General features: G+C 39.3%; 1 protein-coding gene across 4 annotated transcripts; it reads right to left on the reverse strand.

Moving 5' to 3' along the window:
• Nucleotides 1–27747, reverse strand: NAA30 (N-alpha-acetyltransferase 30, NatC catalytic subunit). Of its 4 annotated transcripts, none has more exons than XM_073350009.1 (5): nucleotides 27652–27747; nucleotides 26628–27392; nucleotides 17804–17927; nucleotides 15555–15610; nucleotides 1–5016 (listed from the first exon to the last, which is right to left on the reverse strand). In XM_073350009.1, exons 2-5 carry the CDS (start codon nucleotides 27387–27389, stop codon nucleotides 4879–4881), a joined length of 1080 nt encoding a protein of 359 aa, XP_073206110.1. In that variant the 5' UTR covers nucleotides 27390–27392; nucleotides 27652–27747; the 3' UTR covers nucleotides 1–4878. The 4 variants fall into 4 exon arrangements, 3 of the variants coding, with proteins under 3 accessions (XP_073206110.1, XP_073206112.1, XP_073206111.1); XR_012159602.1 differs by lacking the exon at nucleotides 17804–17927 and adding an exon at nucleotides 10594–12646 and having other exon boundaries at nucleotides 4969–5016; XM_073350010.1 differs by lacking the exon at nucleotides 1–5016 and adding an exon at nucleotides 12540–12646.

Genomic DNA, 27747 nt, shown 5'->3' on the forward strand with positions numbered 1-27747 from the left:
ATATTGTTGCATAGCATGGAATGGTGCTACCCCAAAGACCACTATCTCTCTTACTCCACTATCTGATTCTCCAGCCTGCCAGAGCTCCATCCAGGTAGGGCCACTGCCTAAAATATTTACATTCTCATAAATTTGGTCTAATCTGGCTTCCTGTTTAAACATAGGCCATATACTTTCACCCAGTTACCCCTACACTGAACTCAACAACACAGAGCAGGCACGGGAAAAACTGTGCCACAAAGATGACAATTCTTTGTCTTCCGTTCAAAAATTCAGAGATCTGCATGCTCAAAGGGAGAAAGAATTTCTACTTCCTCACCTGAAGCCTTTGGACAGGTAGGGAGGTATTTCCTCCATTATTTATAGCTCAGCTACTACAGCACTTTAAGTTTAGGGAAACTAAAGGCTCCCAAACAGGATACTCTGTGTTAGAATTATGTAGGTTACGTTACCACAATATATTTCTTAAAAGCATTCTATTCATAAAAATATTTGCCAGAGTACTGAAAGCTATCTTCAGCTACAGCCCTGAAAGGTTCATATCCCAATGTCATAGGTTGAAAATCCAATGCTATTGGATCTTTCCAAACCTATTTTAGTCTACATATATTAACTGTATGTATTCCTGCTGTGACTACATTGCAGTACAAAACAAGAAAACATTTAAAACTACATCTTGCCCAGAATTCAAGAGGTTGCTGAGGAACATAGGCAGCAGCAATGCTCTAGGCCAGTTTCTGCCACACTGCTTTACCACATGATACACCAAAAGAGCTGAAAAATTCAGTGCACACTGGTGTTCCTTGTGCTGGAAAAAGTTTTCCATTTATACACCATATTTTCTAGCAGCAGAATACTCCATTAGGAAAGATTACCACCATTAGGACCACAAAAACATTGTGTGTGCAATATTCTTCAAAACTGTTTTGTTCTGCTCCATTTCGTTTTGGTGACTGACATTCTCATAATCCAATAGGACTGAATCTAGCTGGAAGACAGCCTGGAGTAATGAGAGCCAATAAAAATGTCAGCTGATCAGTAATTCAAGATGTAAACAAGTTAATCTCAGTTGTGTTGTACACCTCTTACAAACATAAGGCCAAATCCTGCAAGTTACTTATATGGCTAGATTTTAAAAAGGTGTTTACACCCTTTGGTGCCTAGTGCTGTTTTCAAAAGTGCTTAAATGCTTAATTTCCACTGAAGTCAATGGGAGTTAGGCACTTTTGAAAAGGCACCTAGTGAGAGTTTGGTGCCTTGGCACTTCTGAAAATACAAGGTGCTAATCTTTGTGTTTAGGCACCTAAATACATTTAACAATCCAGTCCTCAGTGCCTTTGAACAGGCTATTGATGGCCCTGAACTCCTGTTTATTTCAATAGGAGCCAACTGCCCATATTACCTCACGGGACACCTTGGCACCTTGCAGGGTCAGGCTCACAGGTTGCCTGTCTACACTAATTGATGCATAATGCAAACAATCTCATATTTTAGTCCAGCCACAGACATGAAGTTCCTATAAATAATATTCAACGTGCTTCTGAACTAGATTTGGAAATCAAAAATATATAGCCGTGTATGAAGGGGTCAGGAGTAGAGTTTTCACTTACTAATATTTCTCCATTCATCCTCTGAAGACAGTAAAAACACACACACAATTATGTATGTTTTTACTGGCAATAAAAAAAATCAAACTAGAACATTAAAATGTGCATTTAAAATGATATGCATAAACAACTTAACCATATTTTATTTGACTGCATCTTATTTAGACAGCTTGCACATTCCATAACCTCACCGGTTCTTGTTCTTGCCAAAGGATAAAGGACAGAAGAACACAATCCACGCAAAACAGCAGTCCAATATTTTGAGATACACTTGATATTTTTTAGCTACCCACCTGATCCCCGAACTCCAATATAATTTATGGTCGCATTTCTACAAAACCTGAAAACCTTGTAACTTAGCACTCAGTTTTAGTGATGTCTTGTAGTGCACCGAAACTGGGATGCGCTATGCAATGCCAATTAGATTAGTGGTGAACCTGATAGTCGTAACGTTTTTTCCTTTTTAAAGCATTGTAATGCACACATTTCTGACATGTCAGCCAATAGTAGTATTTCAGGCAATATAAAGTTAAACATAAAAGTGACTTAATACCAACTCCTTAGTTTAGATTTGTCAATGCAAAAAGGGGCAGGGAGCATGTCTTGACAACAAAGACAAAGAACCCCAAGAAACCCTGATTATGCCTTTCTATCTGAAGTACTATTTGAACTGTTTTCATGTTAGTGATAGTCTCACCTTGTTGCAAATTCAGGACATCCCACCCTATGCAACAAAGTGAGACTATACCAATTTTTTGAATACCAATGTGTACAGCTTCAGTATCTTCTGTAGTGAACTGTGTGTGATACAGTAGCAATATTAGACTATTGTAGACAGCACTCTTAAAAGAAAGTTGCCCCCATTTTGCTCAGAATTCTGAAAGTTTGCATGGTGAGAACCACTTCGTGCCACGGCTAGACTGAATTGTATTTGAATTTTGCTCAAAAGTGGTATTTGTGCAACAACCTGTATGAGCTATTGTAAGCTAGGTTCTAATCTGCTTTTAATATTTAAACAGTAGGTGTTTTCAGATTTGACCAGCAGAAGACTTCTCTTCTGCTGTTTTTTAAACAATGAAGCAAGACTGGTTCGCAATTTCCAACACTGGATCCCCTACATAGTCTCCAACAGTTGGTAACAGGACATGAAGTATCTCCTCTCTAGATCATTAGTGCCAAATGAACCAAAGTAGTTACCATTTGATAGGACACCAAAACACATATGGGAAATAAAGTCTGTGGTGAAGGTTCAGTTTCTAGTGGACTGAAGTCCATATCACTGAAATCTTAACTAAAATTGGCACCTACTGACAGTATATTCACAAGAGGCCAAGCAATGATTGATTAAGCAGAGTCAATAATATTCTTATCCCTAGAAGTTTTTGAATCAGAACAAGCATGAATTACATTACAGGGTAGTATGGTGGAAACATGCACTGTCACTGACCACACCATACCTGTTCTGTAAATAAGAGTCTTCAGTTTACATTTATTCTGGCACTGTTTTAGAGGATTAATTTCATTTTAGAAATGGAAAAAGTGAAAAGCACAAATGGTGTCCACAAGCAGAGAACTTCCAAGTGCCAATTTTAATTAAAAAAAAAAATCTTTATTTTCAAATACAATTCACAATTTGTACACGGTGAGAAATGCCTGTCACCATGTGAACGTTTGTCTGTGCAAAATAAGGCTGGCTTTCGTTTAAATCCAGTTTTCCTGTAAGGGGATATTTTCCAAACTTACAGGAGGTAGGGTTTTTAAATGTACAGTAATTATAACAATTAAAAAACATGACTCTAACCAAACCCTAAAAACACAGTGTAATAAGGCAAATCTGAAGATTACACTCAGTACAGACGAGCAGACTCATTGAGAGTTCATCCTTTTTTCACGGGTTGCCTAGGTTCTTCCACTTATATAAATAAACCAATGTCACCTTTTTTCAAGATGAAATACAATCCATTTATAAATTTGGTCATATATCATGTTGATCAATCAGGAGAGCATAAACACAGCATTACTGCTGAACAAGTTGATGGCTTAGGGCAAGACCTATATATCCCATTTAAAAAAGGGAAGTCCCTTCTCTGCTACATTTATTTTAAAGGGGAAGGGGGAGGGGGAAGAACCCCCTCAATAACTTAGCTCAAATAAGTTTTGAGAAGGTGAGAGCAGCTAAAAATGGATACAATACACCTTGACATTTATTTCAAAGCTCGAGAACCGAAGATAGAAGCATTTTAGAACACTGAAGCAAAGCAATCTGAATCCAAATCAAAGTGAAAAAATTGTTCTATTTTAAAATAGCTGTTCTTCAGAGCTTCTAGAGATAATTTTGATTAAATAAAATCATACCAATTTACATTAATTTTCTATATATTTTTAAAAATCCCTCTTTTAAAGAAAAAGTGCATCCAAAAGCAGCAGCGATTTACTGGTGACATCAGGTTCTTTTTTCAGCAGCTACTCAAGGTTTTTCAAAATAGCTTAACACTTCTTGCTATAAGAAAAGAAGGGCTTTCCAAACCCTTTTCTGGGAGAAGTATCCAAATTATAAAAATCTGAAATAATTTATTATCAAATTCAGAATTTAAATAAAAGCAGAAGTTTGCTTGCAAAGACAATTGAAAAAAGTAAAAAGAAAAAAGCATGCACTCAAAAATTAGAGGTGAAGACAAATATACTTATCTATACAGGCACTGGCAGACGCAATTTAATTGTTACCGTTACTCATTGTAACACACACCCCACCCTACAATACATTTTTTTCATTCACTAATCACTGAGGTACCAATATTTAAGAATGGAAAATTCAATATTGAAAATAAAACCTAAAATTGAAGCCTTTTTCCAGAAAACTATGGCAAGTTTTGTATGAAATGTTAGTATACTTATAGAATTTTACAATCTAGATTGGCTTTTTTCTGGAACCAAGCATTGTGTTCCACATACAGTGTCTTTGATCAAGTGTTCACTATGTATGTAATACAGTCAGTAGACTTGCAAATGAATGAACATATCTTGGCTATCAACTGGCACGTCTTGCTGGTACCAAAAGAACTCGAAGTTTGAAACAATCTGTTTTAATTCAGAACAAATGCGCCATGCCAAAGTGCAACAAATATGTGCGACACTCAATGAGACACTGACAGATAAGAGCTGCATGGAAATTACTAAGTCCACCTGCAAAGCAATTCTGTACAAATTGCATTGCATGCAAAGGACAACTCTGTGTTGTTGGGAAGTCAGTTGATTGATGTGATGGTTTCTTTTAACGCAGCCACAGTTTAAGACGCAGTGCATCAACTCCATTTAAATAGTATCTGAACAGCCTCTTATCTCGCACAAAACCAAGATTTTCATAAAGTTTCAAAGCAGACTTGTTTGTGATCTCTGTTTCCAAGACAACCTTTAAAGACAATGAAAAAATAAGTCAATTTTGAGAAGAGTTGCATTATTTCAGAAAAATTATTTACACAGCTATCTGTTCGGTTTTAAAACTCTTCTAGATTAATAGACTAATGTGTACCCATAAACAATTTGTTAATAGAATTAGCTTTTTTTTTTTCTGTTCATTAATTGTCCAAATGGAACCCAATTTTAAAAAATGTGGCAGCTACTCAACATCAATTAAAGTTTTGTGCAATTAAATTTCATCTGTTTGCTGTATTGCTTCAATCAAGTATTTGATATTTGGAATTTATTATTCAAATTGAATGGCTAGGGACCTAAGTCACATGGTACCCTTTCAGTTCTTTCAATGAATGCTCTAACCTTTGTAAACTAATTACACTTTGCCCCAAACAAGTTTAGCTACGTGATTAAATAGATTTGGCAACAGATCCAAGTTTAGCTTTCCATGAACATTTGTTAGATGAAATATTTACATGAACATTTTTTGTGTACAGAAAAAGTGCAAACTCAATCAAAATGACAGTGAGCTGTAGCTCACAAAAGCTTATGCTCAAATAAATGCCACAAGTACTCCTTTTCTTTTTTCAAATCAAAATGAAATTCTAGGCAGATCCTGGACCCCTCAAATGGCTGCTTTCTGCTATACTGAGAATTTGAAAGTGGAAGGCAGCTTGGGTGAAAGTGATCATGAAATGGTAGAGTTCATGATTCTAAGGAATGGTAGGAGGGAGAGCAGCAAAATAAAGAAAATGGATTTCAAGAGTGCAGACTTTAGCAAACTTTAGGTAAGATCCCATGGGAAGCAAGTCTAAGGGGAAAAACAATTGATGATAGTTGGCAGTTCTTCAGAGAACATTATTAAGGGCACAAGAGCAAACTACCCCACTGCGTAGGAAAGACAGGCAGTATGGCAAGAGACCACCCTGGCTTAACCAGGAGAAATCTTTAGTGATCTAAAAATCAAAAGAGTCCTACAAAAAGTGGGAACTAGGTCAAAATACAAAGGATGAATATAAACAAATAACACAAGTATGTAGGGACAAAATTACAAAGGCCAAGTCATAAAACGAGATCGAACTAGCTAGAAGCATAAAGGGTAACAAGAAAACATTCTAGAATACATTAGAAGCAAGAGGAAGACCAAGGACAGGGTAAACCCATTACTCAATGTGGGGTGGGAGAGACAATAACAGAAAATGTGGAAATGGCAGAGGTGCTTAATGATGTCTTTGTTTCAGTTTTCACCAAGAAGGTTGGTGGAGATTGGACGTCTAACACAGTGAATGCCAGTGAAAATGAGGTAGGATCAGAGGCTAAAATAGGGAAAGAACAAGTTAAAAATTACTTAGACAAGTTAGAAGTCTTCACGTCACCAGGGGCTGATTAAATGCATCCTAGAATACTCAAGGAGCTGACTGAGGAGATATCTGATTAGCCATTATCTTTGAAAAGTCATGGAAGACGGGAGAGATTCCAGAAGACTGGAAAAGGGCAAATAGAATGCCAGTCTATAAAAAGGGAAATAAGGACAACCTAGGGAACTACAGACTAGTCAGCTTAACTTCTGTACCCGGAAAGATAATGGAGCAAATAATTAAGCAATCAATTTGCAAACATCTAGAAGATAATAAGGTGATAAGTAACAGTCAGCATGGGTTTGTCAAGAACAAATCATGTCAAACCAACCTGATAGCTTTCTTTGACAGGACAACAAGCCTTGTGGATAGGAGGAAGTGGTAGACGTGGTATATCTTGACTTTACTAAAGCTTTTGATACTTGCATAACCTCCTCATAAACAAACTAACCAAAATGGAGCTACTCTAAGGTGGGTGCATAACTGGTTGGAAAATCGTTCCCAGAGAGTAGTTATTAGTGGTTCAGAGTCATGCTGGAAGGGCATAACGAGTGGGGTCCTGCAGGGATCAGTTCTGGGTCTGGTTCTGTTCAATATCTTCATCAATGATTTAGATAAGGGCATAGAGAGTACATTTATAAAGTCTGTGGACGATACCATGCTGGTAGGGGTTGCAAGTGCTTTGGAGGATAGGATTATATTTCAAAATGATCTAGACAAATTGGAGAAATGGTCTAAAGTCCTTATTGAATTTCATCCTATTTACAAATGCAAAGTACTCCACTTAGGAAGGAACGATCAGTTGCACATGTACAAAATGGGAAGTGACTGTCTAGCAAGGAATACTACGAAAAGGGATCGGGGGGTCATAGTGGACCACAAGCTAAATATGAGTCAACAGTATAACACTGTTGAGGGGGTAAAAAAAACAAACACCATTCTGGGATGTATTCGCAGAAGTGTTGTAAACAAGACACGAGAAGTAATTCTTCCACTCTACTCCGTACTGATTAGGCCTGGAGTATTGTGTCCAGTTCTGGGCGCCACACTTCAGAAAAAAAGTGGACAAACTGGAGACAGTCCAGAGAAGAGCAACAAAAATGATAAAAGGTCTAAAAAACATGACTTATGAGAGAAGATTGAATACATTAGGTTTGTTCAGTCTGGAAAAGAGAAGACTGAGAGGGGACATGATAATTTTCAAGTACATGAAAGGTTGTTGCAAGGAGGAGGGAGAAAAATTGTTGTTCTGAATCTTTGAGGATAGGACAAGAAGCAATGGGCTTAAATTGAAGCAAGAGAGGTTTAGGTTGGACATTAGGAAAAACTTAACTGTCAGGGTGGTTAAGCACTGGAATAAATTGCCTAGGGAGGCTGTAGAATCTCCATCATTGGAGATTTTTAAGAGCAGGTTAGACAAACACGTAAGGGATGGTCTAAATAATACTTAGTCCTGTCATAAGTGCACGGGACTGGACTAGATGACCTCTCAAGCTCCCTTCCAGTCCTGTGATTCTATATCGGAAAATTCCTGAGTGGCATGCAGTTTGCCCTACACCACTCCCAGCTAGTCCTGGCATAAGTTGAGCATGGAGAGCCGCTTTTTTCTATTCCCTTGTGCTCTGGCAATTGCTGGATGTGGAAAGGCCCCCCTGGAAGTATGGCAGCCATGTACAATTTACAGCAAACCTGAGCCTGGCTTAAGTTACACTGAGAACCAAATTGGCCCCAAGCACGGGGGAGTACAAAGGTGTCATAATATCAGTGTTGGTTCCACTCTTCATGCCTTTTCTCAGCTGCACTGAGCAGAGCTCTGGCACATCAGAGAATCTAATCTAAATTTGTAAAATATACACACATTTTCACAATATTCTACCAAAACTCAAGCAGATCTTATTTTAACACTAAAAACGGTCTCTGTATGCACAAGAACACACAATACTTGCCCACCAAAATGAAAATGACAAGCTCTTCAGACTACAGATGAATCCATGATGAAGTGAATTTACATATTAAATACAAAAAAGCATTTAATACTATAATGATGCGCATGGTATAGAGACCACAGAATTAAAGCAACATTTTGCATAATATTTGCAGCAAACTATGAATCAATTCTCTTGTTGATGCTCAAGAAAGAGCTTCTAACACTGTCAAACTGTAGCATTTCACATCCACTTTGCAAAGGTACAAATGGCTACACAAAATACAAGACAATGGAAAAGAAAATGTGCTCACCATGAACTCTGAATGCATATACTAAAACATAATACATATTCATTACATTTACAAGTTTGACTAATGGCCAAATCTGAAACATCTCTGACCACATATTCCAGCCATTCATCCCCCTTTAATCCCCCCACAAATAAACCATGTCCTGGGATAGGCACAGCAGGGAAAATTAAAAGGAAGAAAAGGCTAAAATAATTCATTTTTTTAAATAAGCAAAGACAAAGTGATGTAAAATAAAAAAAAATAATATCCAGGGTGATTAAAACATGGTGGTCAGTTTACTGTATCTGTATTTGTAAGACATGTTAATTCAATTCCAAGCCTCCTGGGAAGAATTAGACATTGGGTTTCTGGTTTTCAATACACCTTGTTACTTCGCTGGTATCATCATCGAGACTTCTGACTGGGCTCATTAGTACTACCATATTAATTTGAATTGATTAAATAAACATTGACTCAATCACTTACTGAAATAGTAGCAATTTAGAACTAAAGAATCAATGCTTATTTTCTACTTAATTACAATTAAAAGCCTCAAATTGCTTCTGAGCTCAGATTAAAACAAAGCATTATAGAGGTCAGGAAATACGACCCACATAAGTAACACTGAGCAGGAAGCCCCCTGTCATTTGAACTTTGTCAACAGCATTCGTTCTCACTGAAGTTTAGCAACTTGGCAGAGTACTATAACATGCCTGTGTCCAGTTTCAACTTTGCATATTCATGCTGATTTGCAAGCAATGCCAAAGGGCTGCCAACCACTCCTGCAAGTCACTTATTTAAGAGTGGTTAAATGTTGAAATTCAGGTCTGCTGGAATCCCAATACTTTAGTTCTCCATTCACCAAGACACAATGAAACAGACAACAGTGAAGTACATTTGTTTACATCACACCATAAGAAGGGATAGAGAGTGTCATACAAAGTGAAAAATTACTGAAAAATTAAATAAGGCAGTGAGCTCTGATTTTAAGAATGCCAGCATTTTCAGAGTGGAGAAGAAAAACAAAAAGACTGACTTCTGATGCTCTACAAAGGAACAGCAGCTCTAAATAGGTTCTTTTATAACACCCATCACTGTGGAATCTGAGGTGATAAGTATTTTTGTCCCCATTTTACAGATGGGAAAACTGAAGGAAATAGATTAAATAATTAGAGTACAGCAAATTACTGGTTCATCCAAGAAAAGAACGCTGGCCTCGTTACTCCTAGCCAGTGCCTTGGCCACTGGTCCATGTCACCTTATTACGATTGATACTTACAATTTAGAAGGCTAGTGTAATCTAGTGTAATTTTAACCTTCAATTAAGTATAAAATTGATCAAATATACTGCTGGAAAAAGTTTAATCTTAAACACTGAATAGACAAGATATATGTACCTTGCAGACAAGAAGGACCTAAGTCACCCTGCTTGAATAAACAATATGCAAGTGATACTGAAATGTGTATTTGCACATAATCAAGAAGCCCAATTACATTCTCTTGGTTGTTTTTGTTCATGCTTCATTTGGTTTGGAGGGGTGTGGTTGCGCAAAGACTTGTCCCATTCCTGTATTCAGTTTCAAATGCAAGACAGCGTGTTCAGTGTTCCCACTCACTTCTGTCCTAGAGCATTTCCTACAACCAATTTGCTTTCGGTGTACAAGTATGCCTGTTAATTCTTTTAATAACTCAGAAACATCATCTCCTCTGTCCACCTGCATGAGTCCTGACCAGCTCAATCAATAGAATAGTATTTTCTACAGACACAAAGTTTCTGAAGAAAGACCATATTTCCAATGAATAATCTGAAATATTTCATGATACCATACATCATCCTTTACAACATATACAATAAAAAAGCCACATTATGATGCAGTATTTCATGTAACCAGATGTCTGGACTCTCGAGTTTTGCTGACTTAAAGTTGTGATCCCAGTGAGGTAAGCAAAGCGTCACACTTTATTGTTTAGTAGGTGTATTTATGATGCTAAAGACCAACCTAGCTGATAATAGTATTCATGGTGACTTTCAGCTGTGGACTGTTATCTGTTTTTCAGTGAGGCTGCTTGTAAAAAGCTGCGATTCCTTTTCACATTTTGTATAAGCAATTTTCTTTCCTAACTTTCAGAAAAATTGTGAGAATGTTAAGTATTTTTAGCATGTACTGCCAATTTATTTTGATTAGTTAGCAGTTATACAGTGCTATGAAGATGTAAGACACTGTGCAAGTACGAAATGTTATACTTCGATTACTATGAAAGATTATACATTAATGAACAATCCATTCTTTCCTTTAAAGAATCAAATTCCCTCAAGAAGGGAAAACAAATCTACAGGATGGCCCTAAATGCTGCAATTTTTCAGCCAGATCTGCTTTAAGGGGAATTTTCAAACAAACAAAGAGTGGTTAAGAGGCCAACTGCCATTGAAAATCATTGAAAATATCCTCCTAAGATATTTTACTAATGAAATGCTTATAACACCTAAGAAGTTGAGTATTCATGAAATCAAGACGACAGATGTATTTGGCTTTTTATCAAACCATTGAGTTTTCACTTTTAGCGGAGTTTGGGGCTATGCAAATATAGTCACAGTAATTCAGGTAATTATGTATTTCAGAGGCATAGCTTTTAAAATTGTTTCCAGTAGACCACATTTTCTACATATTGCTCTCAGATCATGCCAATAAATTATGCTAATTTACCATAATCTACTATAAACTTTGGCTCATTTAGTTTCCCAAAATCTTTAGTCCACAATCTTGAACGATCATCATCAAAATTCACTATCATTAAGTATCTCAGAAAACCATAATGTCAAAAATTACACTAGTGAAATTTAGGGACTTGGCAGAATGTTAAATTTACACACATGAACACGTATTTAAAGTAATCTTTCGCTAGCGGTACATTCTTCAGACTTAAATTTTACCTGTAGCTCAAAATGGCCTTTTGACCAAAGTATGTTAAGCACACAGTGCCTTAGGCCACATCTACCCTTATTGGAAATTGACGCTGCTGTGATCAATGCAGTGGGGGGCAATTTAGCAGGTCTGATGTAGACCCGCTAAATCGACAGCAGCGCACTCTCCAGTCTACTCCACTGGAATGAGAAGAGTCAAGTAAGTCCACGGGAGAGTGTCTCCCGTTGACGCAGCACAGTGTAGACACTGTGGTAAGTCAACCTAAGCTACATCGACTCCAGTTACATTATTCAAGTAGCTAGAGTAGTGTAACTTAGGTCGACTTACTGCAGTAGTGTAGACAAGGCCTCAGATATCCGATTCTACCTGGGGACTTTGTATGTTTGCCTAGTTTGTTACCACCAGCAAACAAAACAGAGATTAAACTTTTTACAGCTACCATTATGCTGTTGCAGCAAACTTTCAAACACCACAAATGGGCACCACCATATACTTTAGGTACTAAATGTACATCACAGTTCACCTACTGTTCCCTAAGATCTACCCCTTGCTCTTCAATACTTTGAAAAGTATTGTACAAGCTTGTCAGATTACTTGCCCAAGTATTACTGGAACATGGTACTTTTGTCACCTTTGTTCCAAGGTAAGATTTACGGGTAAAGTTTCAAAGACGCATCTAAACATGTTTTAAGTGGGTGAACAAACAGGCACTTGGGAAAAACTGATGTTTACACATGGGACAACATGCTCATTTTTCAAGCACACTTTTGAACAAAAATAAGATTTTTTACATTTTTCTCCCTTACTGTTCACTGTATTCTGAGTAGCAGCAGTGAAACTGAACACCTTGTTAATTTCTCTCTGCCACTGATTGGAAAAAAACCAATAGCAGCAGACTACTGCAGCAACCTATAGGTGCAGGAAGACAAGCTGTAATGCTGCATCATTTCATACTTGCTTGGCTATGTACCAATCATAAGGACTAGAAACTTAAGTAAGAATTAAAAAAACTTAAATCTTGCAGAAATGGGTGATATGGGCTTCCTCGCTCATCAGGGGAAACTTCCCACTCTCCAGTGACGAGCAGGTCTGTGGATTTTTCCAATCCTTGTCATGAGCGAAAACTTTTCTGAAATATATTAGAAGGTTCATAGAATCATAGAATATCAGGGTTGGAAGGGACCCCAGAAGGTCATCTAGTCCAACCCCCTGCTTGAAGCAGGACCAATTCCCAGTTAAATCATCCCAGCCAGGGCTTTGTCAAGCCTGACCTTAAAAACCTCTAAGGAAGGAGATTCTACCACCTCCCTAGGTAACGCATTCCAGTGTTTCACCACCCTCCTAGTGAAAAAGTTTTTCCTAATATCCAATCTAAACCTCCCCCACTGCAACTTGAGACCATTACTCCTCGTTCTGTCATCTGCTACCATTGAGAACAGTCTAGAGCCATCCTCTTTGGAACCCCCTTTCAGGTAGTTGAAAGCAGCTATCAAATCCCCCCTCATTCTTCTCTTCTGCAGGCTAAACAATCCCAGCTCCCTCAGCCTCTCCTCATAACTCATGTGTTCCAGACCCCTAATCATTTTTGTTGCCCTTCACTGGACTCTCTCCAATTTATCCACATCCTTCTTGTAGTGTGGGGCCCAAAACTGGACACAGTACTCCAGATGAGGCCTCACCAATGTCGAATAGACATTGGTTCAAGTAGCCAAAGTTGTTGTATTGTTGCATCACAAGCATCTGGAGGAAGTCACCTACGCCCAGACTTAGTGCCAAGGAAGAGAAAAAATATCAAGACATATTTGCTATATTATTGTAGATAGTTTATATATGTTAATATCTCATAATAATGGATCACAGTGAAGCCTAGAATGTAGCACATTTAACGGGAGAGTTTGAAAAGTATATAAACGACCTAACATGGAAAATTATTTATACAGCAGAGGGGCATAGCATTTAACAAAAATGAAATAGCAGGGTCTATGTGTTGAGGAATTTGTAGTCCACATTAGATTTTACACAGTGAGAAATAAAAACAATAAGGTGTATGGGACAAGGAACACAAAGATTACAATAGGAAAAACTCATGAGATGTACTTAATATTATGTATGTGTCTTATTAGTTCCTCTCATTTTAAAAAAATAATCATTTATTAGTGAAGAAGGATGGTTAGGGCACTAGTTGTGACTCAGAAGATCATGTTACTACTCCCTGCTGTGCTACAAATTTCCTGTGTGACCTTGGGCAAGCTGCTTCACCTATCTGGGTCTCAGTTCCCCATCTCGAAAATGGAGATAATTGCACTTCTCTATATCACAAGGCTGTTGTGACAAATACATTAAAGATTGAGAGGTGCTTAGATACTATGGTAATGGGGGAAATATTGCTATTTATCTGTAAATGGTGATCAAATTCAAGGCCAAACTGGAGATCAGCAATGGAAGACTGATAAAAATGAGGAAGTACTGAAGAAGTATTTGAACAAGGAAAGGGATGTGTAGTGACAGCACCAGGACGTATATTTCAAGAATAGGGGATGACATGGGACAAGACATGGAGCTGCTTATGGGAAAAGGAAATGGAGAGTTATCAAGCTTCATTATGTTGCCAAAGCATAAGTCATAAGTAGGTAAGTGCACATGCAGTTAGAGTAGAGCTCTGAAGGGCCCTGGGAAAGAGGGTTTGAATGAGTTATGGAACAAAATCTGAAAACCACTCAAGGAGGAGGTAGAGGGAAGAGCTGTGGGGGAGGACAACTATTTCAACAGAAGCACATGAGTTATAATTGAGAGGCACAATCCCAGAAATGGGAGGGCCAAAGGAAGCGGATGCAGTAATTGAGGTGAGAGGTGACCAAGAAATTGGCAATAAGGATGAAGGGGATAACAGAGAATAAGATTCCGAAGAGATTATAGAAAAAGTGGCAGAGTTTATCAGTAGTCTTGATTTGGGAGGAGGGGGGCAAGGGGGGAAGGGAGAGAAAAAATACGTTCTAGAAGGGTTTGTTTTTGTTTTTTGTTGTTTTTTTTTTTTAAAGAAAACCTGCAATTTTTAGTTCAAATTTCCACAACATACCTAAATACTGCATTAGCAGGGTGCACAGCTAATCAGGATACCCAAGAAAGATCAAAGGACTAGCTAACCTCCCTGAGGAACTATGAATATGATTTAGTGTTTTAAATCACTTACATTAAGGACAACAGGTTTATGGTTCTATCCTATTGAGTTAGTGTTAAGGAATAGATAGCTGCGGTAAACAGACAAGCCTGTGAAGAACCTTATTCTCTCCCTCCCTTATTTTTCCTCTTCACCCAATCATATTAAGACTACATTAGTTACTTCTTGTATAGTCAAACAGAACTCATAAGTTTTCATCTAGTTGGAAGAATTTTGCAAAAAAGATGAATAGGGATATTAACAAAATTTAGGATACAGAAAGTAAAGTTTGATTTTATGATACTGCAATAGTTTTACTAAATTCTCTGAAGAGAATACACACTAAATCACTTTGTGATAATTCTATGTTATTGGGAAGTACTCTGTATGGGTTTCTTTTGGAAAATTTGATGATACTCTGATAAGACCATGTTTTACAGTATTACAGTTGATACTGTTTCAGTGTTTAACTTCACATATCCTGAATACAATGAGGAGTTAGGTAGAATAACCGACTCAAATTCCAAAACAAGCTCTCTCTGTTCAACAGAAGCATTTATTCTTAGAATGTTTGGGAGCCCAGAGCACACGAATCAAATTTCAGAAGATGTATCTAACTGTTTAGTGTAGTATATATCAAAAGTATTAACTCTTCTTATTTGTACATTATGTTATAGTTAACTAAACTTAAGTTTGAAAAAATACTCCTCAGTTTGCCTTTTTGAAGGTATCCCATCTCCTACAATAAATGGAAGAATTGCTTACAAGATAATCAAGTGTCTAAAAGAATGCCTACAAAATAAATCCATGGGTATGGAGAATAACACAAACACAGCAGAGAGTACTCCCTCAAAATTTTTGAGCACCTATAAAAACTTACCTCATCACAATCTCCTTCAACCATGGCATAAATAGCTTTCTTAACCAAATTTGTACCTGGAAAATAGATTTTAATAGCATTAAAGTAAAATACAGGTATAGATTTTTTGAAGAGATCTAAATTCAGAGAATCACAGTTTACAGATTACTAATTTTATAATATATATATTAATTACATCCACATATTCCATTTCAATACACAGCACAGTGGCATATAATAGTCACAATACCCAAAACTAGACTGCAGATTCACTGTCTGCTTTCAAGGTTTTGGCATTAAAATTGCCTTTAAGTATATACTAACTATTCTGTATTTGCAAAGACTTCTACGTGGCACCCATGAGAGTATAATAGGTCTACAGGTAACATATACAAGCTTCTCCTTGGAATCTGAAGTTCTTTTCTTTGTCTTTCTGTTGTTATAAACAGGCTTCTCATGTTTAAAAATATCCTCATATTTTACATAATAAAGATGAATTTCAAGACTTGTTTAATTCCCTTTTGTTGCACCTATGATTGGAATCCCCTTTGAACATATTTGAGGAACATTTCTCTTGCAAAAAGATTGCTCTTTAAAAAGAAAAAGAAAAACACACACCCTGAAACAATCTATAGATTGTATATTTAAAATACCAACTAAATAGATATAGAGGATGAAATTTCACCTCTTACAAAGTTTGATATATGCTGGGGACAGGGAAAGGTAAATCTAATGAGTAGTGATGCTCTTTGTGGGAAAAAAAAACATCTTGAGAGGTACTGAGGGAAGGTACTTTCGATTTGCTTCACGTTAAAAAGTGAAGCCAGTGCTACCCTGATGTGGCATGAACAGGATACAGACGGGGCAGAGAAGGGGAGAAGTCATGCAGAGACAGCACGCTTTGTGGACATAAATGTAGCGTTAGTTGGCATCCCCTTGTACTCCCAAGCATCTGCAGCTAAATTATGGCTGCCTCCTGCATGACAGTGCTCAAGGGAAAGGAGGAAGAGTGATCTCCCTGTATCCTTTCCCCTATATACTACTGTGACTATATTAGGGCAGTCATTATTGGCCCCAAACTTGGAAGCCTATGCCAAAATTTTGCTTTTATAAAAACCAAGACTACATTCAAGATTGTTTGTGCACTTGGGGTGAAACTTGTTTTGATGTTGTGTCATATTTGGAGGAGCTGCAGGAAGAGAAAGGGGTCAGAGAAGCACAACAGAAATATTTTACAAATCTGTCCCGTATTTTTCTGGTGCAAGTCATGCTCTGTCCTCCATAACAAAAACAGAGTTTAAACATACAGGAAGCAAGAGTTTGCTCCATAACGAATTAGTAGCAAAGCATATCCTTGTCCTGAAATGCTGAAATATACATTTTAAGTTTCAAAAGTACTGCAAAATAGGGGACAATGTTTCAAGATGGCCTATTTAAAAAAGTAGTTCAACGTTGATTTGGTAAGTGAAGATAACAAGGAAGAAATTCCTGGCACGGATGTTAAGGAAACTGTCCAACAAACTATCTCAAATTTGGTTGCCTCATAAGAAGAGAGATTTTTTTAAGTATACATGCTGTAATTAGCTATATGTATGGCTCCCCAAAGGGCAGTATGTGGCTAATTTGATCAAGGGGAGTCAAAGGAAGAATTTACTAAAGCAGCTCACCGGGATAGTGAGTAGGAGGTTGTGAATGGGTTTATGTGCAAACACGGCTACACAAGTTATCCATTTCTTTTCTTATTTGGCACTGACATTTTACAAGAGAAACTGAGGTGGCAGGTTGGGTATCTTTCATTTCAGACCTATGCCAAATTTACCAATTATTTAATACACCCAGGAATTTAAGTGCACATCAAGAATGCTCCAGGAAGGTAGCAAGTAAGTGTTGCTTGTCCAGACTTGGTTTTGGGGAGACTGCTACTACCAGAAAATAGGATTTTTCTTGGGTAAACAGCCTCCTAGTAAAAAAAAAAAGTTCAAGTAAAAAATGAAATAAAATTGTTCATTTTTCATTGGAAATGAACTAGAATTAGTTATTGCAACTCCAAAGTTGTAAAATACAATATGTGACATGATAGTAAGTGTAGACAGTCTCCAAACCACTTCAAGTTACTCTGAGTTAAAGAAAAAAAAGCTTTCTAAGAAAACAAACTTTTACCTCTGCAGAAGCCTGTTGTTATTTTTGTGGCACTCTTCTATTCCAAAAGTTACAACCATCCCAACAGGGTTATCAGAGTTTGAATAAGAACATGGAGAGGCTATTCTTACCAATGCCTTTTCTTCTGTATTTGGAATCCACTGCTAACATGGCTATATAACCTCTGCGGAACATCTTTTTGTGCATATCCAACTTGCAGACGATGGCACCTACACACTCCTCACCTACCATGGCCTTAAAGACAAACAAATATCTAAGTACATTCTAAGTATGTGATATACAATGAATGCCAACAAAACAAAAGTGAATTTGTTTGCCTTTTAAATTACAATCTTACGTACACAAAAGTAACAAATAATAGCTTGCACTGTAAAACTGTATATACAGTTCAAACATATATCCAAAGTACAGATGGGAAACTTTATCAACAACACTCTTTATAGTGTTTCTCAAAGTGATATAAAAACCAGAGTTTAAAGTCATTCAACACAGAACTTCAATGGGAGCAGACTTTGTATATAAGACAAGACTCTAGAAATAGGTCCTTCAATCCATTCTTATTTACTCACATTTAAAAATAAAAGACATGGCAGCCTGAGTAAAGAAATAGGCTTAGAAGGATTAGATTTTTATCAACAATTTCACTGTACACATGGAAGCCGACAAAAATTGCATCAACAACAATCTAAATGTACAGATAGGCAAAGCAAAAAAAACCAAAAAAGCCACTGCTTGAGAACTTTCATATATGGATATTTCCTTTGCATATTTTGACACGTTATGTTGACAATCTGTGTTTTAACAGTCTCAAAGTCTACCATTATTTAATAATTGTCTGACATTCCCTGCCCCATAACTCCTTTTATCTATGAAAATTTGAGTATATAAAAATAAAAAAGTTTAAAAATAAACATTGCTATTATCCATCAAATTTATAAAAAATCCAGCTGAATTCTGTCAAGACTAGTGTATAAACTACAAACTGAATTTATTTTTGCATACGATTTTCCATGTTTGTTTACAAAAGCTATGAAAGATTATACTTGTTTTAAGTTTCTGTTAGCAATTTTTTAACCCCAAGAACATAATGGCTCTCATGAAACCCTAATGTTTTATCTTTAACAAGTGTCACTTTTCATTCCAGTAACAAGGAAAAGAAACCATTCAGACAAAAATAGTTTTACCAGTAATTTCATGCTTTTTAAGTACCTTTAATTCAGAGTTCTCATTTACTTAAGAATTCCTCATTAACAGTTACTCCCAGTGACACTTGCCATGAGAGGCATGGTCATGATGACTTAGTCACTCTGAAATACTTCATATTATGAAATGTTAAATAAATGGAATGATTATAATTGCTAACCGCATTCACACAGATTTAACACAATGAGGCTGTGTATAAGTACAAGGATCCATCCAAGTGGCTCCTGTTGCAAGATGAGGACCAAAGTTTCCCTTCAGGAAAAAATATTTTCCTTTAGTCCTTTTAATAGTCCTGCTCATGAGTGGTGGGTTATTATTGTGTCTACACAAATCCACTCGCCAAGAGCCCCCATTGAAGGAGAGGTGCAGCAACTGAGAAATTAGCAGTGGTTGCAGAGTAGCACCATGATATGGGGGGAAAGATTTTATTCCCTTGATTATAACAGTTTATTCAGATTTTGTGTGCAGACTATTGGGCAAAAGTGCATCAAGCACTGAAAGAAGTTTCTAAATTAAACTTAGCAAGAATAATTTTTTTCTTAATGTACCCAGAAGAACTGGTCTACAATTTAGACAAATGGCTTTAAAAAGATCTATTTAAAAAACGGGGGGGGGAGGGGAGAAAACACTTTTGAGATATAACACACCCTACAAGTTGTTTTGCTTCACATTTCATAATTTAAACAGGCAAATCAAGTAAATTTCTTTCCATTTCTTTAAAAGAAAAAACACCTCTTCAACACTAAGACCTAGTATGCCAAGTTTCAGTCCAAGGCAAGTTTTGTATAGCTCAGGCCCTGAGAAACATAAAGCATTACAGTAAATGCTGTTTAATCCGGCATGTTGGGGAAATGGGGGGTGCCGGTAAGTGAAAAAAGCCGGTTAACTAAGATGAAAGGAGTTTGAATGCAGGCGGGGGTAGGGGGCAGATTGAGAGAGAGAGAGAGAGTGTGTGTGTGTGTGTGTGTGTGTGCGCGCGTCTGTGGACTCAGGGCAGTGGGTTGGGGTGCGCTCACCTCGGGCAGCTCCCCGCAAGCAGCGACCAATTCTGGCTGCTCACAGGCAGAGGCACAGCAGGCGGCTCTGCGACCTGCTGCCCCCCCGCCCCGAGCGCTAGCTCTGCAGCTCCCATTGGCCGGGAACCGCAGTTCCTGCTGCACCTCCACCTAGGAGCAGTTGGGACAGATCGTCGCTTGCAGGGAGCCGCCCAAGGTGAGCAACCCCCCCCCCCGGATCCAGCACCCCTTCCCGCGCCCCAACCCCCGTCCCGAGCCCCCTCCCGCACCCAAGCTCCCTCCCAGAGCCCGTGTTGCACACCCCAACCCCCTGCCAGCCCCACACCAACCAGACTATAAATTGGAATTTCAATGAAAATCAGAAATGCTGGTTTATAGAGCTTTCCGGTTGATGAAATGCCAGATAAAACAGCTTATACTGTATATTGGAAGAACTGACAGACTCTTAAATAGTGCTGCTACAATTATGCAGAGTACCTGATGTGATCCCACACTTTGATTTAAAGCAAACACACACCTCTTGTCTTTAAGAGAACATAATGGTGCAAATTACTGTTCACTTAGAATCATACAGAAAACTTTATAGATAACATACTTGATACATGTTGAGAGAAGTGAAATTCGAGATAAACAGGAAATAATAAATGTATATACCAACATTCCATTGGCTACAAATAGTGTTCATTTTTATTTAAAAATAAAACTGCACTACTGATCTAGCAGTTCACTGACACAAAACTGCAGATTCATTGATCTTTGTGGTTACTGTCAGAAAATAGTGATAAGTAACAAAGTGGTATTGTACATGTTTTTCAGAAGATCTTTTCCTGCAGTTCTTAGACAAGGTTCCCAGTGACTCCAGTAGCATTCTGCTTGCATAAGGACTGCAGGATCAGGCCCTTATTTCCCTTTTCCCTCTTACTGAAAGGTGAAAAACCTACTCCAGCACGTAAAATTAATAGTTTAGTTCTCTGGCATTCTGAAGGAGAAAGTGGAAATAGCCTAAATAAAAACAGACTGAAGCAAAAGTGAAATTTCCATAAAGGATCATTTCAGAGCAAATGATTAAGAGCCAAATTCTGCTTTCAAATACATGAATGCAGCTCCCAGTGAAATCACATGTAAGTTTTTAAACAGCAGATTTTGGCCCCAAGACACCAACTCCACAAAACAAGTATTAAATATTCCCAGTACTAAAGGTGTTTGTACTGTGAGATTATTTTTCAAACCTATGTTAGTCTAAATCTCAAAGAGTGTTAACTTGCATAAATTCAATTTCATCATTTGTTACCTGTTTTTTAAGCAAGAAAATTTAAATATTTAACTAAAGAGATGATTTCATCTCATCCACAAATTGCAAGAGTTATTACTAAACTGTCTACATTTTGCTTCACAAGCGTCTACATATGGATTGAAACATTAACTAAAATAAAAACCTAATTAAGTCTTGAAACCAAAGGCTAGAGTGCCTTTCGGAGCCACATATGTCATGTCTCAGGTTTTGCTATCATATCACCAACTGTGAAAAGAGAGGAAGGATGGTCCAGTGGTTAGGGCATTAGCCTGGGACTTGACAGTTCTGCCACAGACTTCCTGTCTGCCCTTGGGGGAGTCACTTAGCCTTTCTGTGTCTCAGTTCCTCCATCTGTAAAATGTGGATAACAGCACTTCCCTACCTCACAAAGGCATTGTGGGCATAAACACATTAAAGACTGAGAGGTGCTCAGATACAATGCTGGGAACCATACAAGTACCTTAGATCAGTGGTTTTCAAAGCCGGTCCACTGCTTGTTCAGGGAAAGCCCCTGGCGGGCCAGACTGGTTTGTTTACCTGCCTTGTCCACAGCTCCAGGCCAGTGGGGGCTGCGGGAAGGGCGCCGTTTCCTGCAGCCCCCATTGGCCTGGAGCGGCGAACCACGGCCAGTGGGAGCCGCGATCGGCCGCACCTGCGAATGCGGCAGGTAAACAAACCGGTCCGGCCCGCCAGGGGCTTTCCCTGAACAAGCGGCAGACCGGCTTTGAGAACCACTGCCTTAGATAGACAGAAGCAACAAAGTATTTCAGTTAAAAAAGTAACAAGCTCTGGAGGAACTTGTGTGTTCTTAACTGAGTTAAGTTGAAATACAAAAAGAAATAGTTGTGGTAGACTGCAAGACTGGGAGTCAGGTGTTTTAAGATCTATTCCTGGGTCTGCAGTGACCTTGCTCTGAAGGTCTGGGCAATTTCCTGGCCTCTCTAGGGTTCAGTTTCAATGCCTTAGTTTTTCCCACTGAAAAGTAGTGAATACTTTTCTCAAAGGGGTCTTATGTTAATGTAAAATGCTTTGAGATCCTTGAATGGAATATGATACAGAAGAAAAACATTAACAGTAATCATAAAAATCTCAATCATTAGGGATTTATATCCAAACACCTGCAGTCTCTTTACTGGAAGTACAAAAAAATTACCTTTAGAACTTGTAGAATTCAATTGAAACAGAACTACTACTACTGCTAATCACATGAAGTTAAGAACCCTATAAAGGTATAGAACTTGAGTAGGATCTATAGCTGGTTTTTTGGGGTTTTTTTGGGGTGGGGTGGGGGGAGAGGGAGATTTGCAAAAGGTATCAATAATCAGAAAGAAATCTACTTCTATATAATAAGCAACATGTCCTATTTTACCAAATCTTTGAAATAGACCAGGGTTTACTTAACTTGCCCTTTCTAAACTAAAATAAACATCTTCCCTGAGCCCTCTAATGGCAGCCATAAATGGGAGAAGTTTTGTAACTTTAACCATGCCAAAACTAGAAAGTTAAAAAGGAGCTACAATTTTTTTAAAAAATACGCTCACAATTTTGTATGACGTATGAAGCTGTTCTAACTAAAGATGTTATACACAAGGCTGAACTGGGGAAAAACATGCGGTCTTAAGTCATTTTTGATTGAGAAATGATTGCCATGCTTCATTTTTAATTGCTACCATTGTAGAGAAACTGGACCCTCAGAGATGAGAAAAAAAATTACTTTCAAGGCATCTGCAACTTAAGATGGATACCTACATTATCAGAGATGGCCACAAATCTAAGTTCCTAACTAAAGTCAGTTGTTGGGTCTTGTCACAGGCGAAGACTGTCAGTTTGACAGGCCTCTCCTATGACAAGTCAACCTGTGGAACTCTTTGTCAGAGGATGTTGTGAAGGCCAAGACTATAACAGCGTTCACAAAGAACTAGATAAGTTAATGGACGATAAGTCCATCAATGGCTATTAGCCAGGATGGGAAGGGATGGTGTCCCTCGCCTCTGTTTACCAGAAGCTGGGAATGGGCAACAGGGGATGGATCACTCGATAAATACCTGTTCTGTTCATTCTCTCTGAAGCACCTAGTAGTGACCACTGTCAGAAGACAAGATACTGAGCTAGATGGAGCTTTGGTCTGACCATTCTTATGACTTGCACTAGCCTAGTCAATGCAGCCAAATCAATAACATGCTGGATGAAAGAGCCGGTGATCCAGCTTCCCCTCAGCTTCCCCCCTACTCCCTCCAAAGCAGGTTACAGTATTGTATTCCCAGCTGAGTTTTCAGTTCCCTCAGTTTTTAATGTATAAGTTCCTGATTGGTTTCTTACAGCTTCAATGCCCTATAAATTTGAAATAAGAGCAAACTCAAAATTTCCTTTTTGCACTCATGAAGGCCAATTTCCAAGTGTTCCAAGTGTCCTTAGCAACCATGTATGCAGCATTCCTAGTCCACTCCCAAAGAGAAAGTTCTGCTCATTTAGATGCCCAAAGATGTCAACTAGTTAGGATAAGTATGTTGCCCAACATGTTGAAGGTTTCAGCAAGGGATGATTCAGGAAAACATGCCATCCTGGTCTTAACTGAGAGTGGACTTAGCACTTTATCTTGTGAAAGCCACCTCCCTTCAGCATGAAAGAAGTTGCCAGTGAAGGGAACCCATCAGAGCAATGCAAACAGTCAGGTATTCACTGGACAACTTAAGAAGTTCACCTCTCTATAAGTTTCCTAAAGGAGTAGTGCAATCTTTGAGGAGTTTTCTTAATTGCCAAGTTCTTGCTGTGCAGGGAAAAACAACGAAGCCATGAAGCATTAGATATGATGTTTTGGTTCTGTAGGCCCAGGTCTCTATTCTTTCCTGTTATCATCTTGACACTGCTCATGCAAATTACAATAGAATGCTCCCCACAAATGTGAAAACTTTGATTCCTGAAATGTCTCAAATATGCATTTGTCTGTTGTGTGTACATAGCTCAGCTTTACAAAAAAAGCAAGTCTTCAACAGACCCTTTAAAAACAAACCTCACAAATGCTAACATCTGTGCTGCATCAGAGGGGTCAATTGACTCAGCACACTGAAAGGCTTAAGAAGTCTCTTTTCCCAAGTTTTGAAAGCAGTTGCTCCTGAATATTCTCATCCATGTTACTAATATAACATGAAACAAACTTATTTGATAAAGACACTGTTTTCAATTTGTCAGCTGCATTAGACTAACATTTGAAGTCACAAGTGTAAGGTTTTCCACAACTGTATGTGCTTTACACTGTTGTGATTCAGAAATACCAAATCTGAAGGATATCTGTATCAACATTGCCAGTTTGAGTACTCAAGTTTTGTTGTTTTTTTAAGGCTTCAAGTTTTCTCAAAACACACCCTTAAAGATAAACCTAAGGTTTCTTCTTTCCCCTTTGATGCTGCAATCACTTTAAAGACTTTATAGCTCTACAGCCAGCACTTCAGAGCACTCTACATTCTGGTTTTGAATCCACTGATGTAAAACCATGTCTCATGTGTCACGTTCCCACATTTTCTTTGAGAATGTCACTGAATGACTTGTCACTGTTCTTTTCATGGAACAGTCTTCCTAAATCACTCCTTGGCAAGAACTGAGCTCCACAGACTAAACAACATATCCTATAAGATCATGCAATGCTCAACAGTGCCTTCTGGCCTGATTTCTGCTGACACATCCAGCATCCCAATTCAGTGCCGTGTGCACATATGGGTACTTGAGTTTCATGTCACACAAGTGTTTTTAATAGGACTTGTTTTGTATAAGGTAAATCTAGACACACCCAAGTACAGGCTTCATACTATTTTATCAGAAGAAGCTATAGCAGGCTGCTGTACACACTCACATCCTGCACTACTCTGCATCGAACCACTAACTGAGGTTCCTACATTCAACAATATGGTAGTCCAAATAGGATACACCATTATAAGGCTTCTGTTATATATCCATTTTTAACTATTTCACATTTTTTGCACAACTTTCCATACTCCTGCTGTATACCCTTGTAGGGGTCATAAGGCCCACAGTTTTGGAAACTCTAGTACAGACCATTAAATTATGCCCATGGTTAACACAGAAAATATAAGCACATAAGCACCAGTAATCCACAGTAAAGGTATAGTCACATCTTATTCCCATGTAATAATAATTATTCCTGAGTGAATATTTGCAAGCCACATGTGATGAATGAATACTATTGTACATAAAGGAGAAGAGTTTAATAACTTATCAGAAAGAACTTCTGCCTCCACAAAATTAGTTACACCCTGTCTGTAGTGTAATAGCTAGTCTTTAAACTGTTCCCAAAAGATCCATAACATGTTTTTCCTTCTTTTACTTTGTATTCAACTTCATTTCAATATGATAACTGTTATAAAAATGTTTTCATACAAATGTTGACTTTCCTTGTGTAAATGGAAACTACCTATTATCTATTACCAAGGACAATGTTTACAGGATCAAGGCCATACACTTACACACATACTTTGTTTTAAACATAAGTATTCACGTGCATAAAGTCAAACGTGCAGAAACGTCTACAGGATTGAGGTACAAATGTTTCTCTAGACAACTTACATATGGTGCTCACACCCATATGATTAGTGTATAACACTAAACTTTTCATTACTAAAAAAGCTTTAGAACTTACTATGTTTTCTTTAAGATAAAGAAGTTCAAGCCACTGACAAAGGCAGACTAATGGACTATTAGTCTAATATAGCAGGCAGGAAACAAGACTGGATGTGTTATTAGCACAGTATTTGGACATAGCATGACAATTATGTTTTTACATATACTGTGACTTTTGCACTAGAAGATACAGTTGTATTTTATGTTTCATTTTCAACTAGTTTTGCAGATAAAAAGTTTGAGGTTTGCAAAAATTCAATTCCATGATATCTGTCCATCCCATTACATTTACAACTTAACTCAGACCACATCGTATAAGTGAATTACTTTGGACTGTTTTGTACAGAACCTTGAAAAAAGTTATCAAATTAAGTCACAAGACTTGCTAGTTAAGTACTGTTACTTCAATTTTACAAGAGTGGAAACTGAGGCAGAGAATGAAGAAATGAACTGCAAGAGGTCGTAAAGAACATCAGTGTCAATGGCAGGCTTAGAACTCAGGAGTTCCTGGGTTTCAGTCCCACATGCAAACCCCATTACTCTACTTGAATCATTCATTTACGAGCGTGACTAGGTATACTTTCTGAATTGTCTACATAGAGCACCACAGGTGCGCAGAGCACATCACCGGTAAATAAGACAGGGCATTTCCAGAACTCTCTCCATCCCGTGACCATGAAAAAGCATCAGTTGGCAGTTCAAGCTTCCCCATGAATTCCACCCCCCTTCCAACCTGCTCCCTCTACCCCAGACCCTTCCCAACGTCTTCCCTCCTCCCCCACCACTTACCAAAAAGCAAAGCTGTGGCCAGTTGTGGATAAAATATCTATACGTGTAAATGGAGTAGGGTTCAGACAGATCTTTGGTGATCAGTCTCATGATATCGGGCATCTGCAGCTCGGACTCATACCGGACGTATCGTATCGTTAGGTCCTCCTCGGGAGGAGAGTCCGTCCCCGAGCCTTTCAAACTGCAGGCTGCTGCTAAGGATGTGGAGAGCAGCAGCAGAGACTCCTCCTCCTCCTCCCCTTCATCCCCCTCCTCCAGGCCAGGCCCCCCAGCCAGTCCATTGCGGGCTGCAGTGGCGGCCGCCGGCTGGCTCCTGTCCCCTGTGGCTGCCGGGGGCGCAGTCCTGGCCTGGGGCTCCGGGAGGTGGTTGGGGACGGGGGGCGAGCACGGGGCTGCGGCCGGCGGCTGTCCGGAGCCCACTGTTTTGCCGGCTCGCTTGTTCTCCGGCCCCTCGGCCCCCTCCGAGCTCAGGATCTTGCTCTTGAGGGAGGCTCGGAGGTGCCGCAGCTCGGGGCTGAGGAGGCCGTTGAGCTGGTGGTTGTGGTGCGGCGGGTGGTGGTGGTGGTGGAGGAGGCGGTGCTGCTGCGGCGGCGGCCCCCCCTTGCCGCCGCTTCGCGCCTGCGGCGCCTGGCCGCCCTCCTCTTCCTCCTCCTCGTCCAGGGCCCCGGGGCAGGCGGCGGCCCCCCCTCCTCCGGGGAAGGGGGAGAGGGCGTCCCCCGGCGGGGCGAGGAGGCTGCTCGGCCCGGGCGGTACCTCGGCCATGTCCTAGAAGAGAGACCGACACAGACCCAGAGAGAAGGAGAGCGTGAGACGGGGCAGCCGCTTCGCTTCGCTTCGCTTCCCGGGCCGGGCCGAGCCGGGCCGGGCGGGGGCGGCGGGGAGCCAACAAAGGTAGAGACGGCCCCCGGCCCCGCCTCACATCGCCGCCAGCGGCGGCTGCCCGGGCTCCTGACCCCGCCGCCGGGCCGCTTCCCCCGCGCGGCCTCCTCCCCGCCCCCCCCCCTCTCCGCCCGCGGCCACTAACCCCAGCGTCTCCTCAGCTCCTCCTCGGCTCCCACTCTCCACTCATCCAGGGGCCGGAAAGCGAGCCCGCCGCTGTCGTACCCACAGCAAAGTTTCC

Source organism: Lepidochelys kempii, chromosome 6, assembly GCF_965140265.1.
Source record: "Lepidochelys kempii isolate rLepKem1 chromosome 6, rLepKem1.hap2, whole genome shotgun sequence".
In the NCBI taxonomy this organism is placed as follows: Eukaryota; Metazoa; Chordata; order Testudines; family Cheloniidae; genus Lepidochelys; species Lepidochelys kempii.

Excerpts from the sequence above, each read along its gene's own strand:
- NAA30 (XM_073350009.1), bottom strand. The coding sequence starts at position 27,389 with ATGGCCGAGGTACCGCCCGGGCCGAGCAGCCTCCTCGCCCCGCCGGGG. Across the intron at positions 17,928-26,627 it reads GGCCACAGCTTTGCTTTTTG|GCCATGGTAGGTGAGGAGTG; the intron begins GTAAGTGGTGGG and ends TTTGTCTTTAAG. Across the intron at positions 5,017-15,554 it reads TTGAAGGAGATTGTGATGAG|GTTGTCTTGGAAACAGAGAT; the intron begins GTAAGTTTTTAT and ends TTGTCTTTAAAG.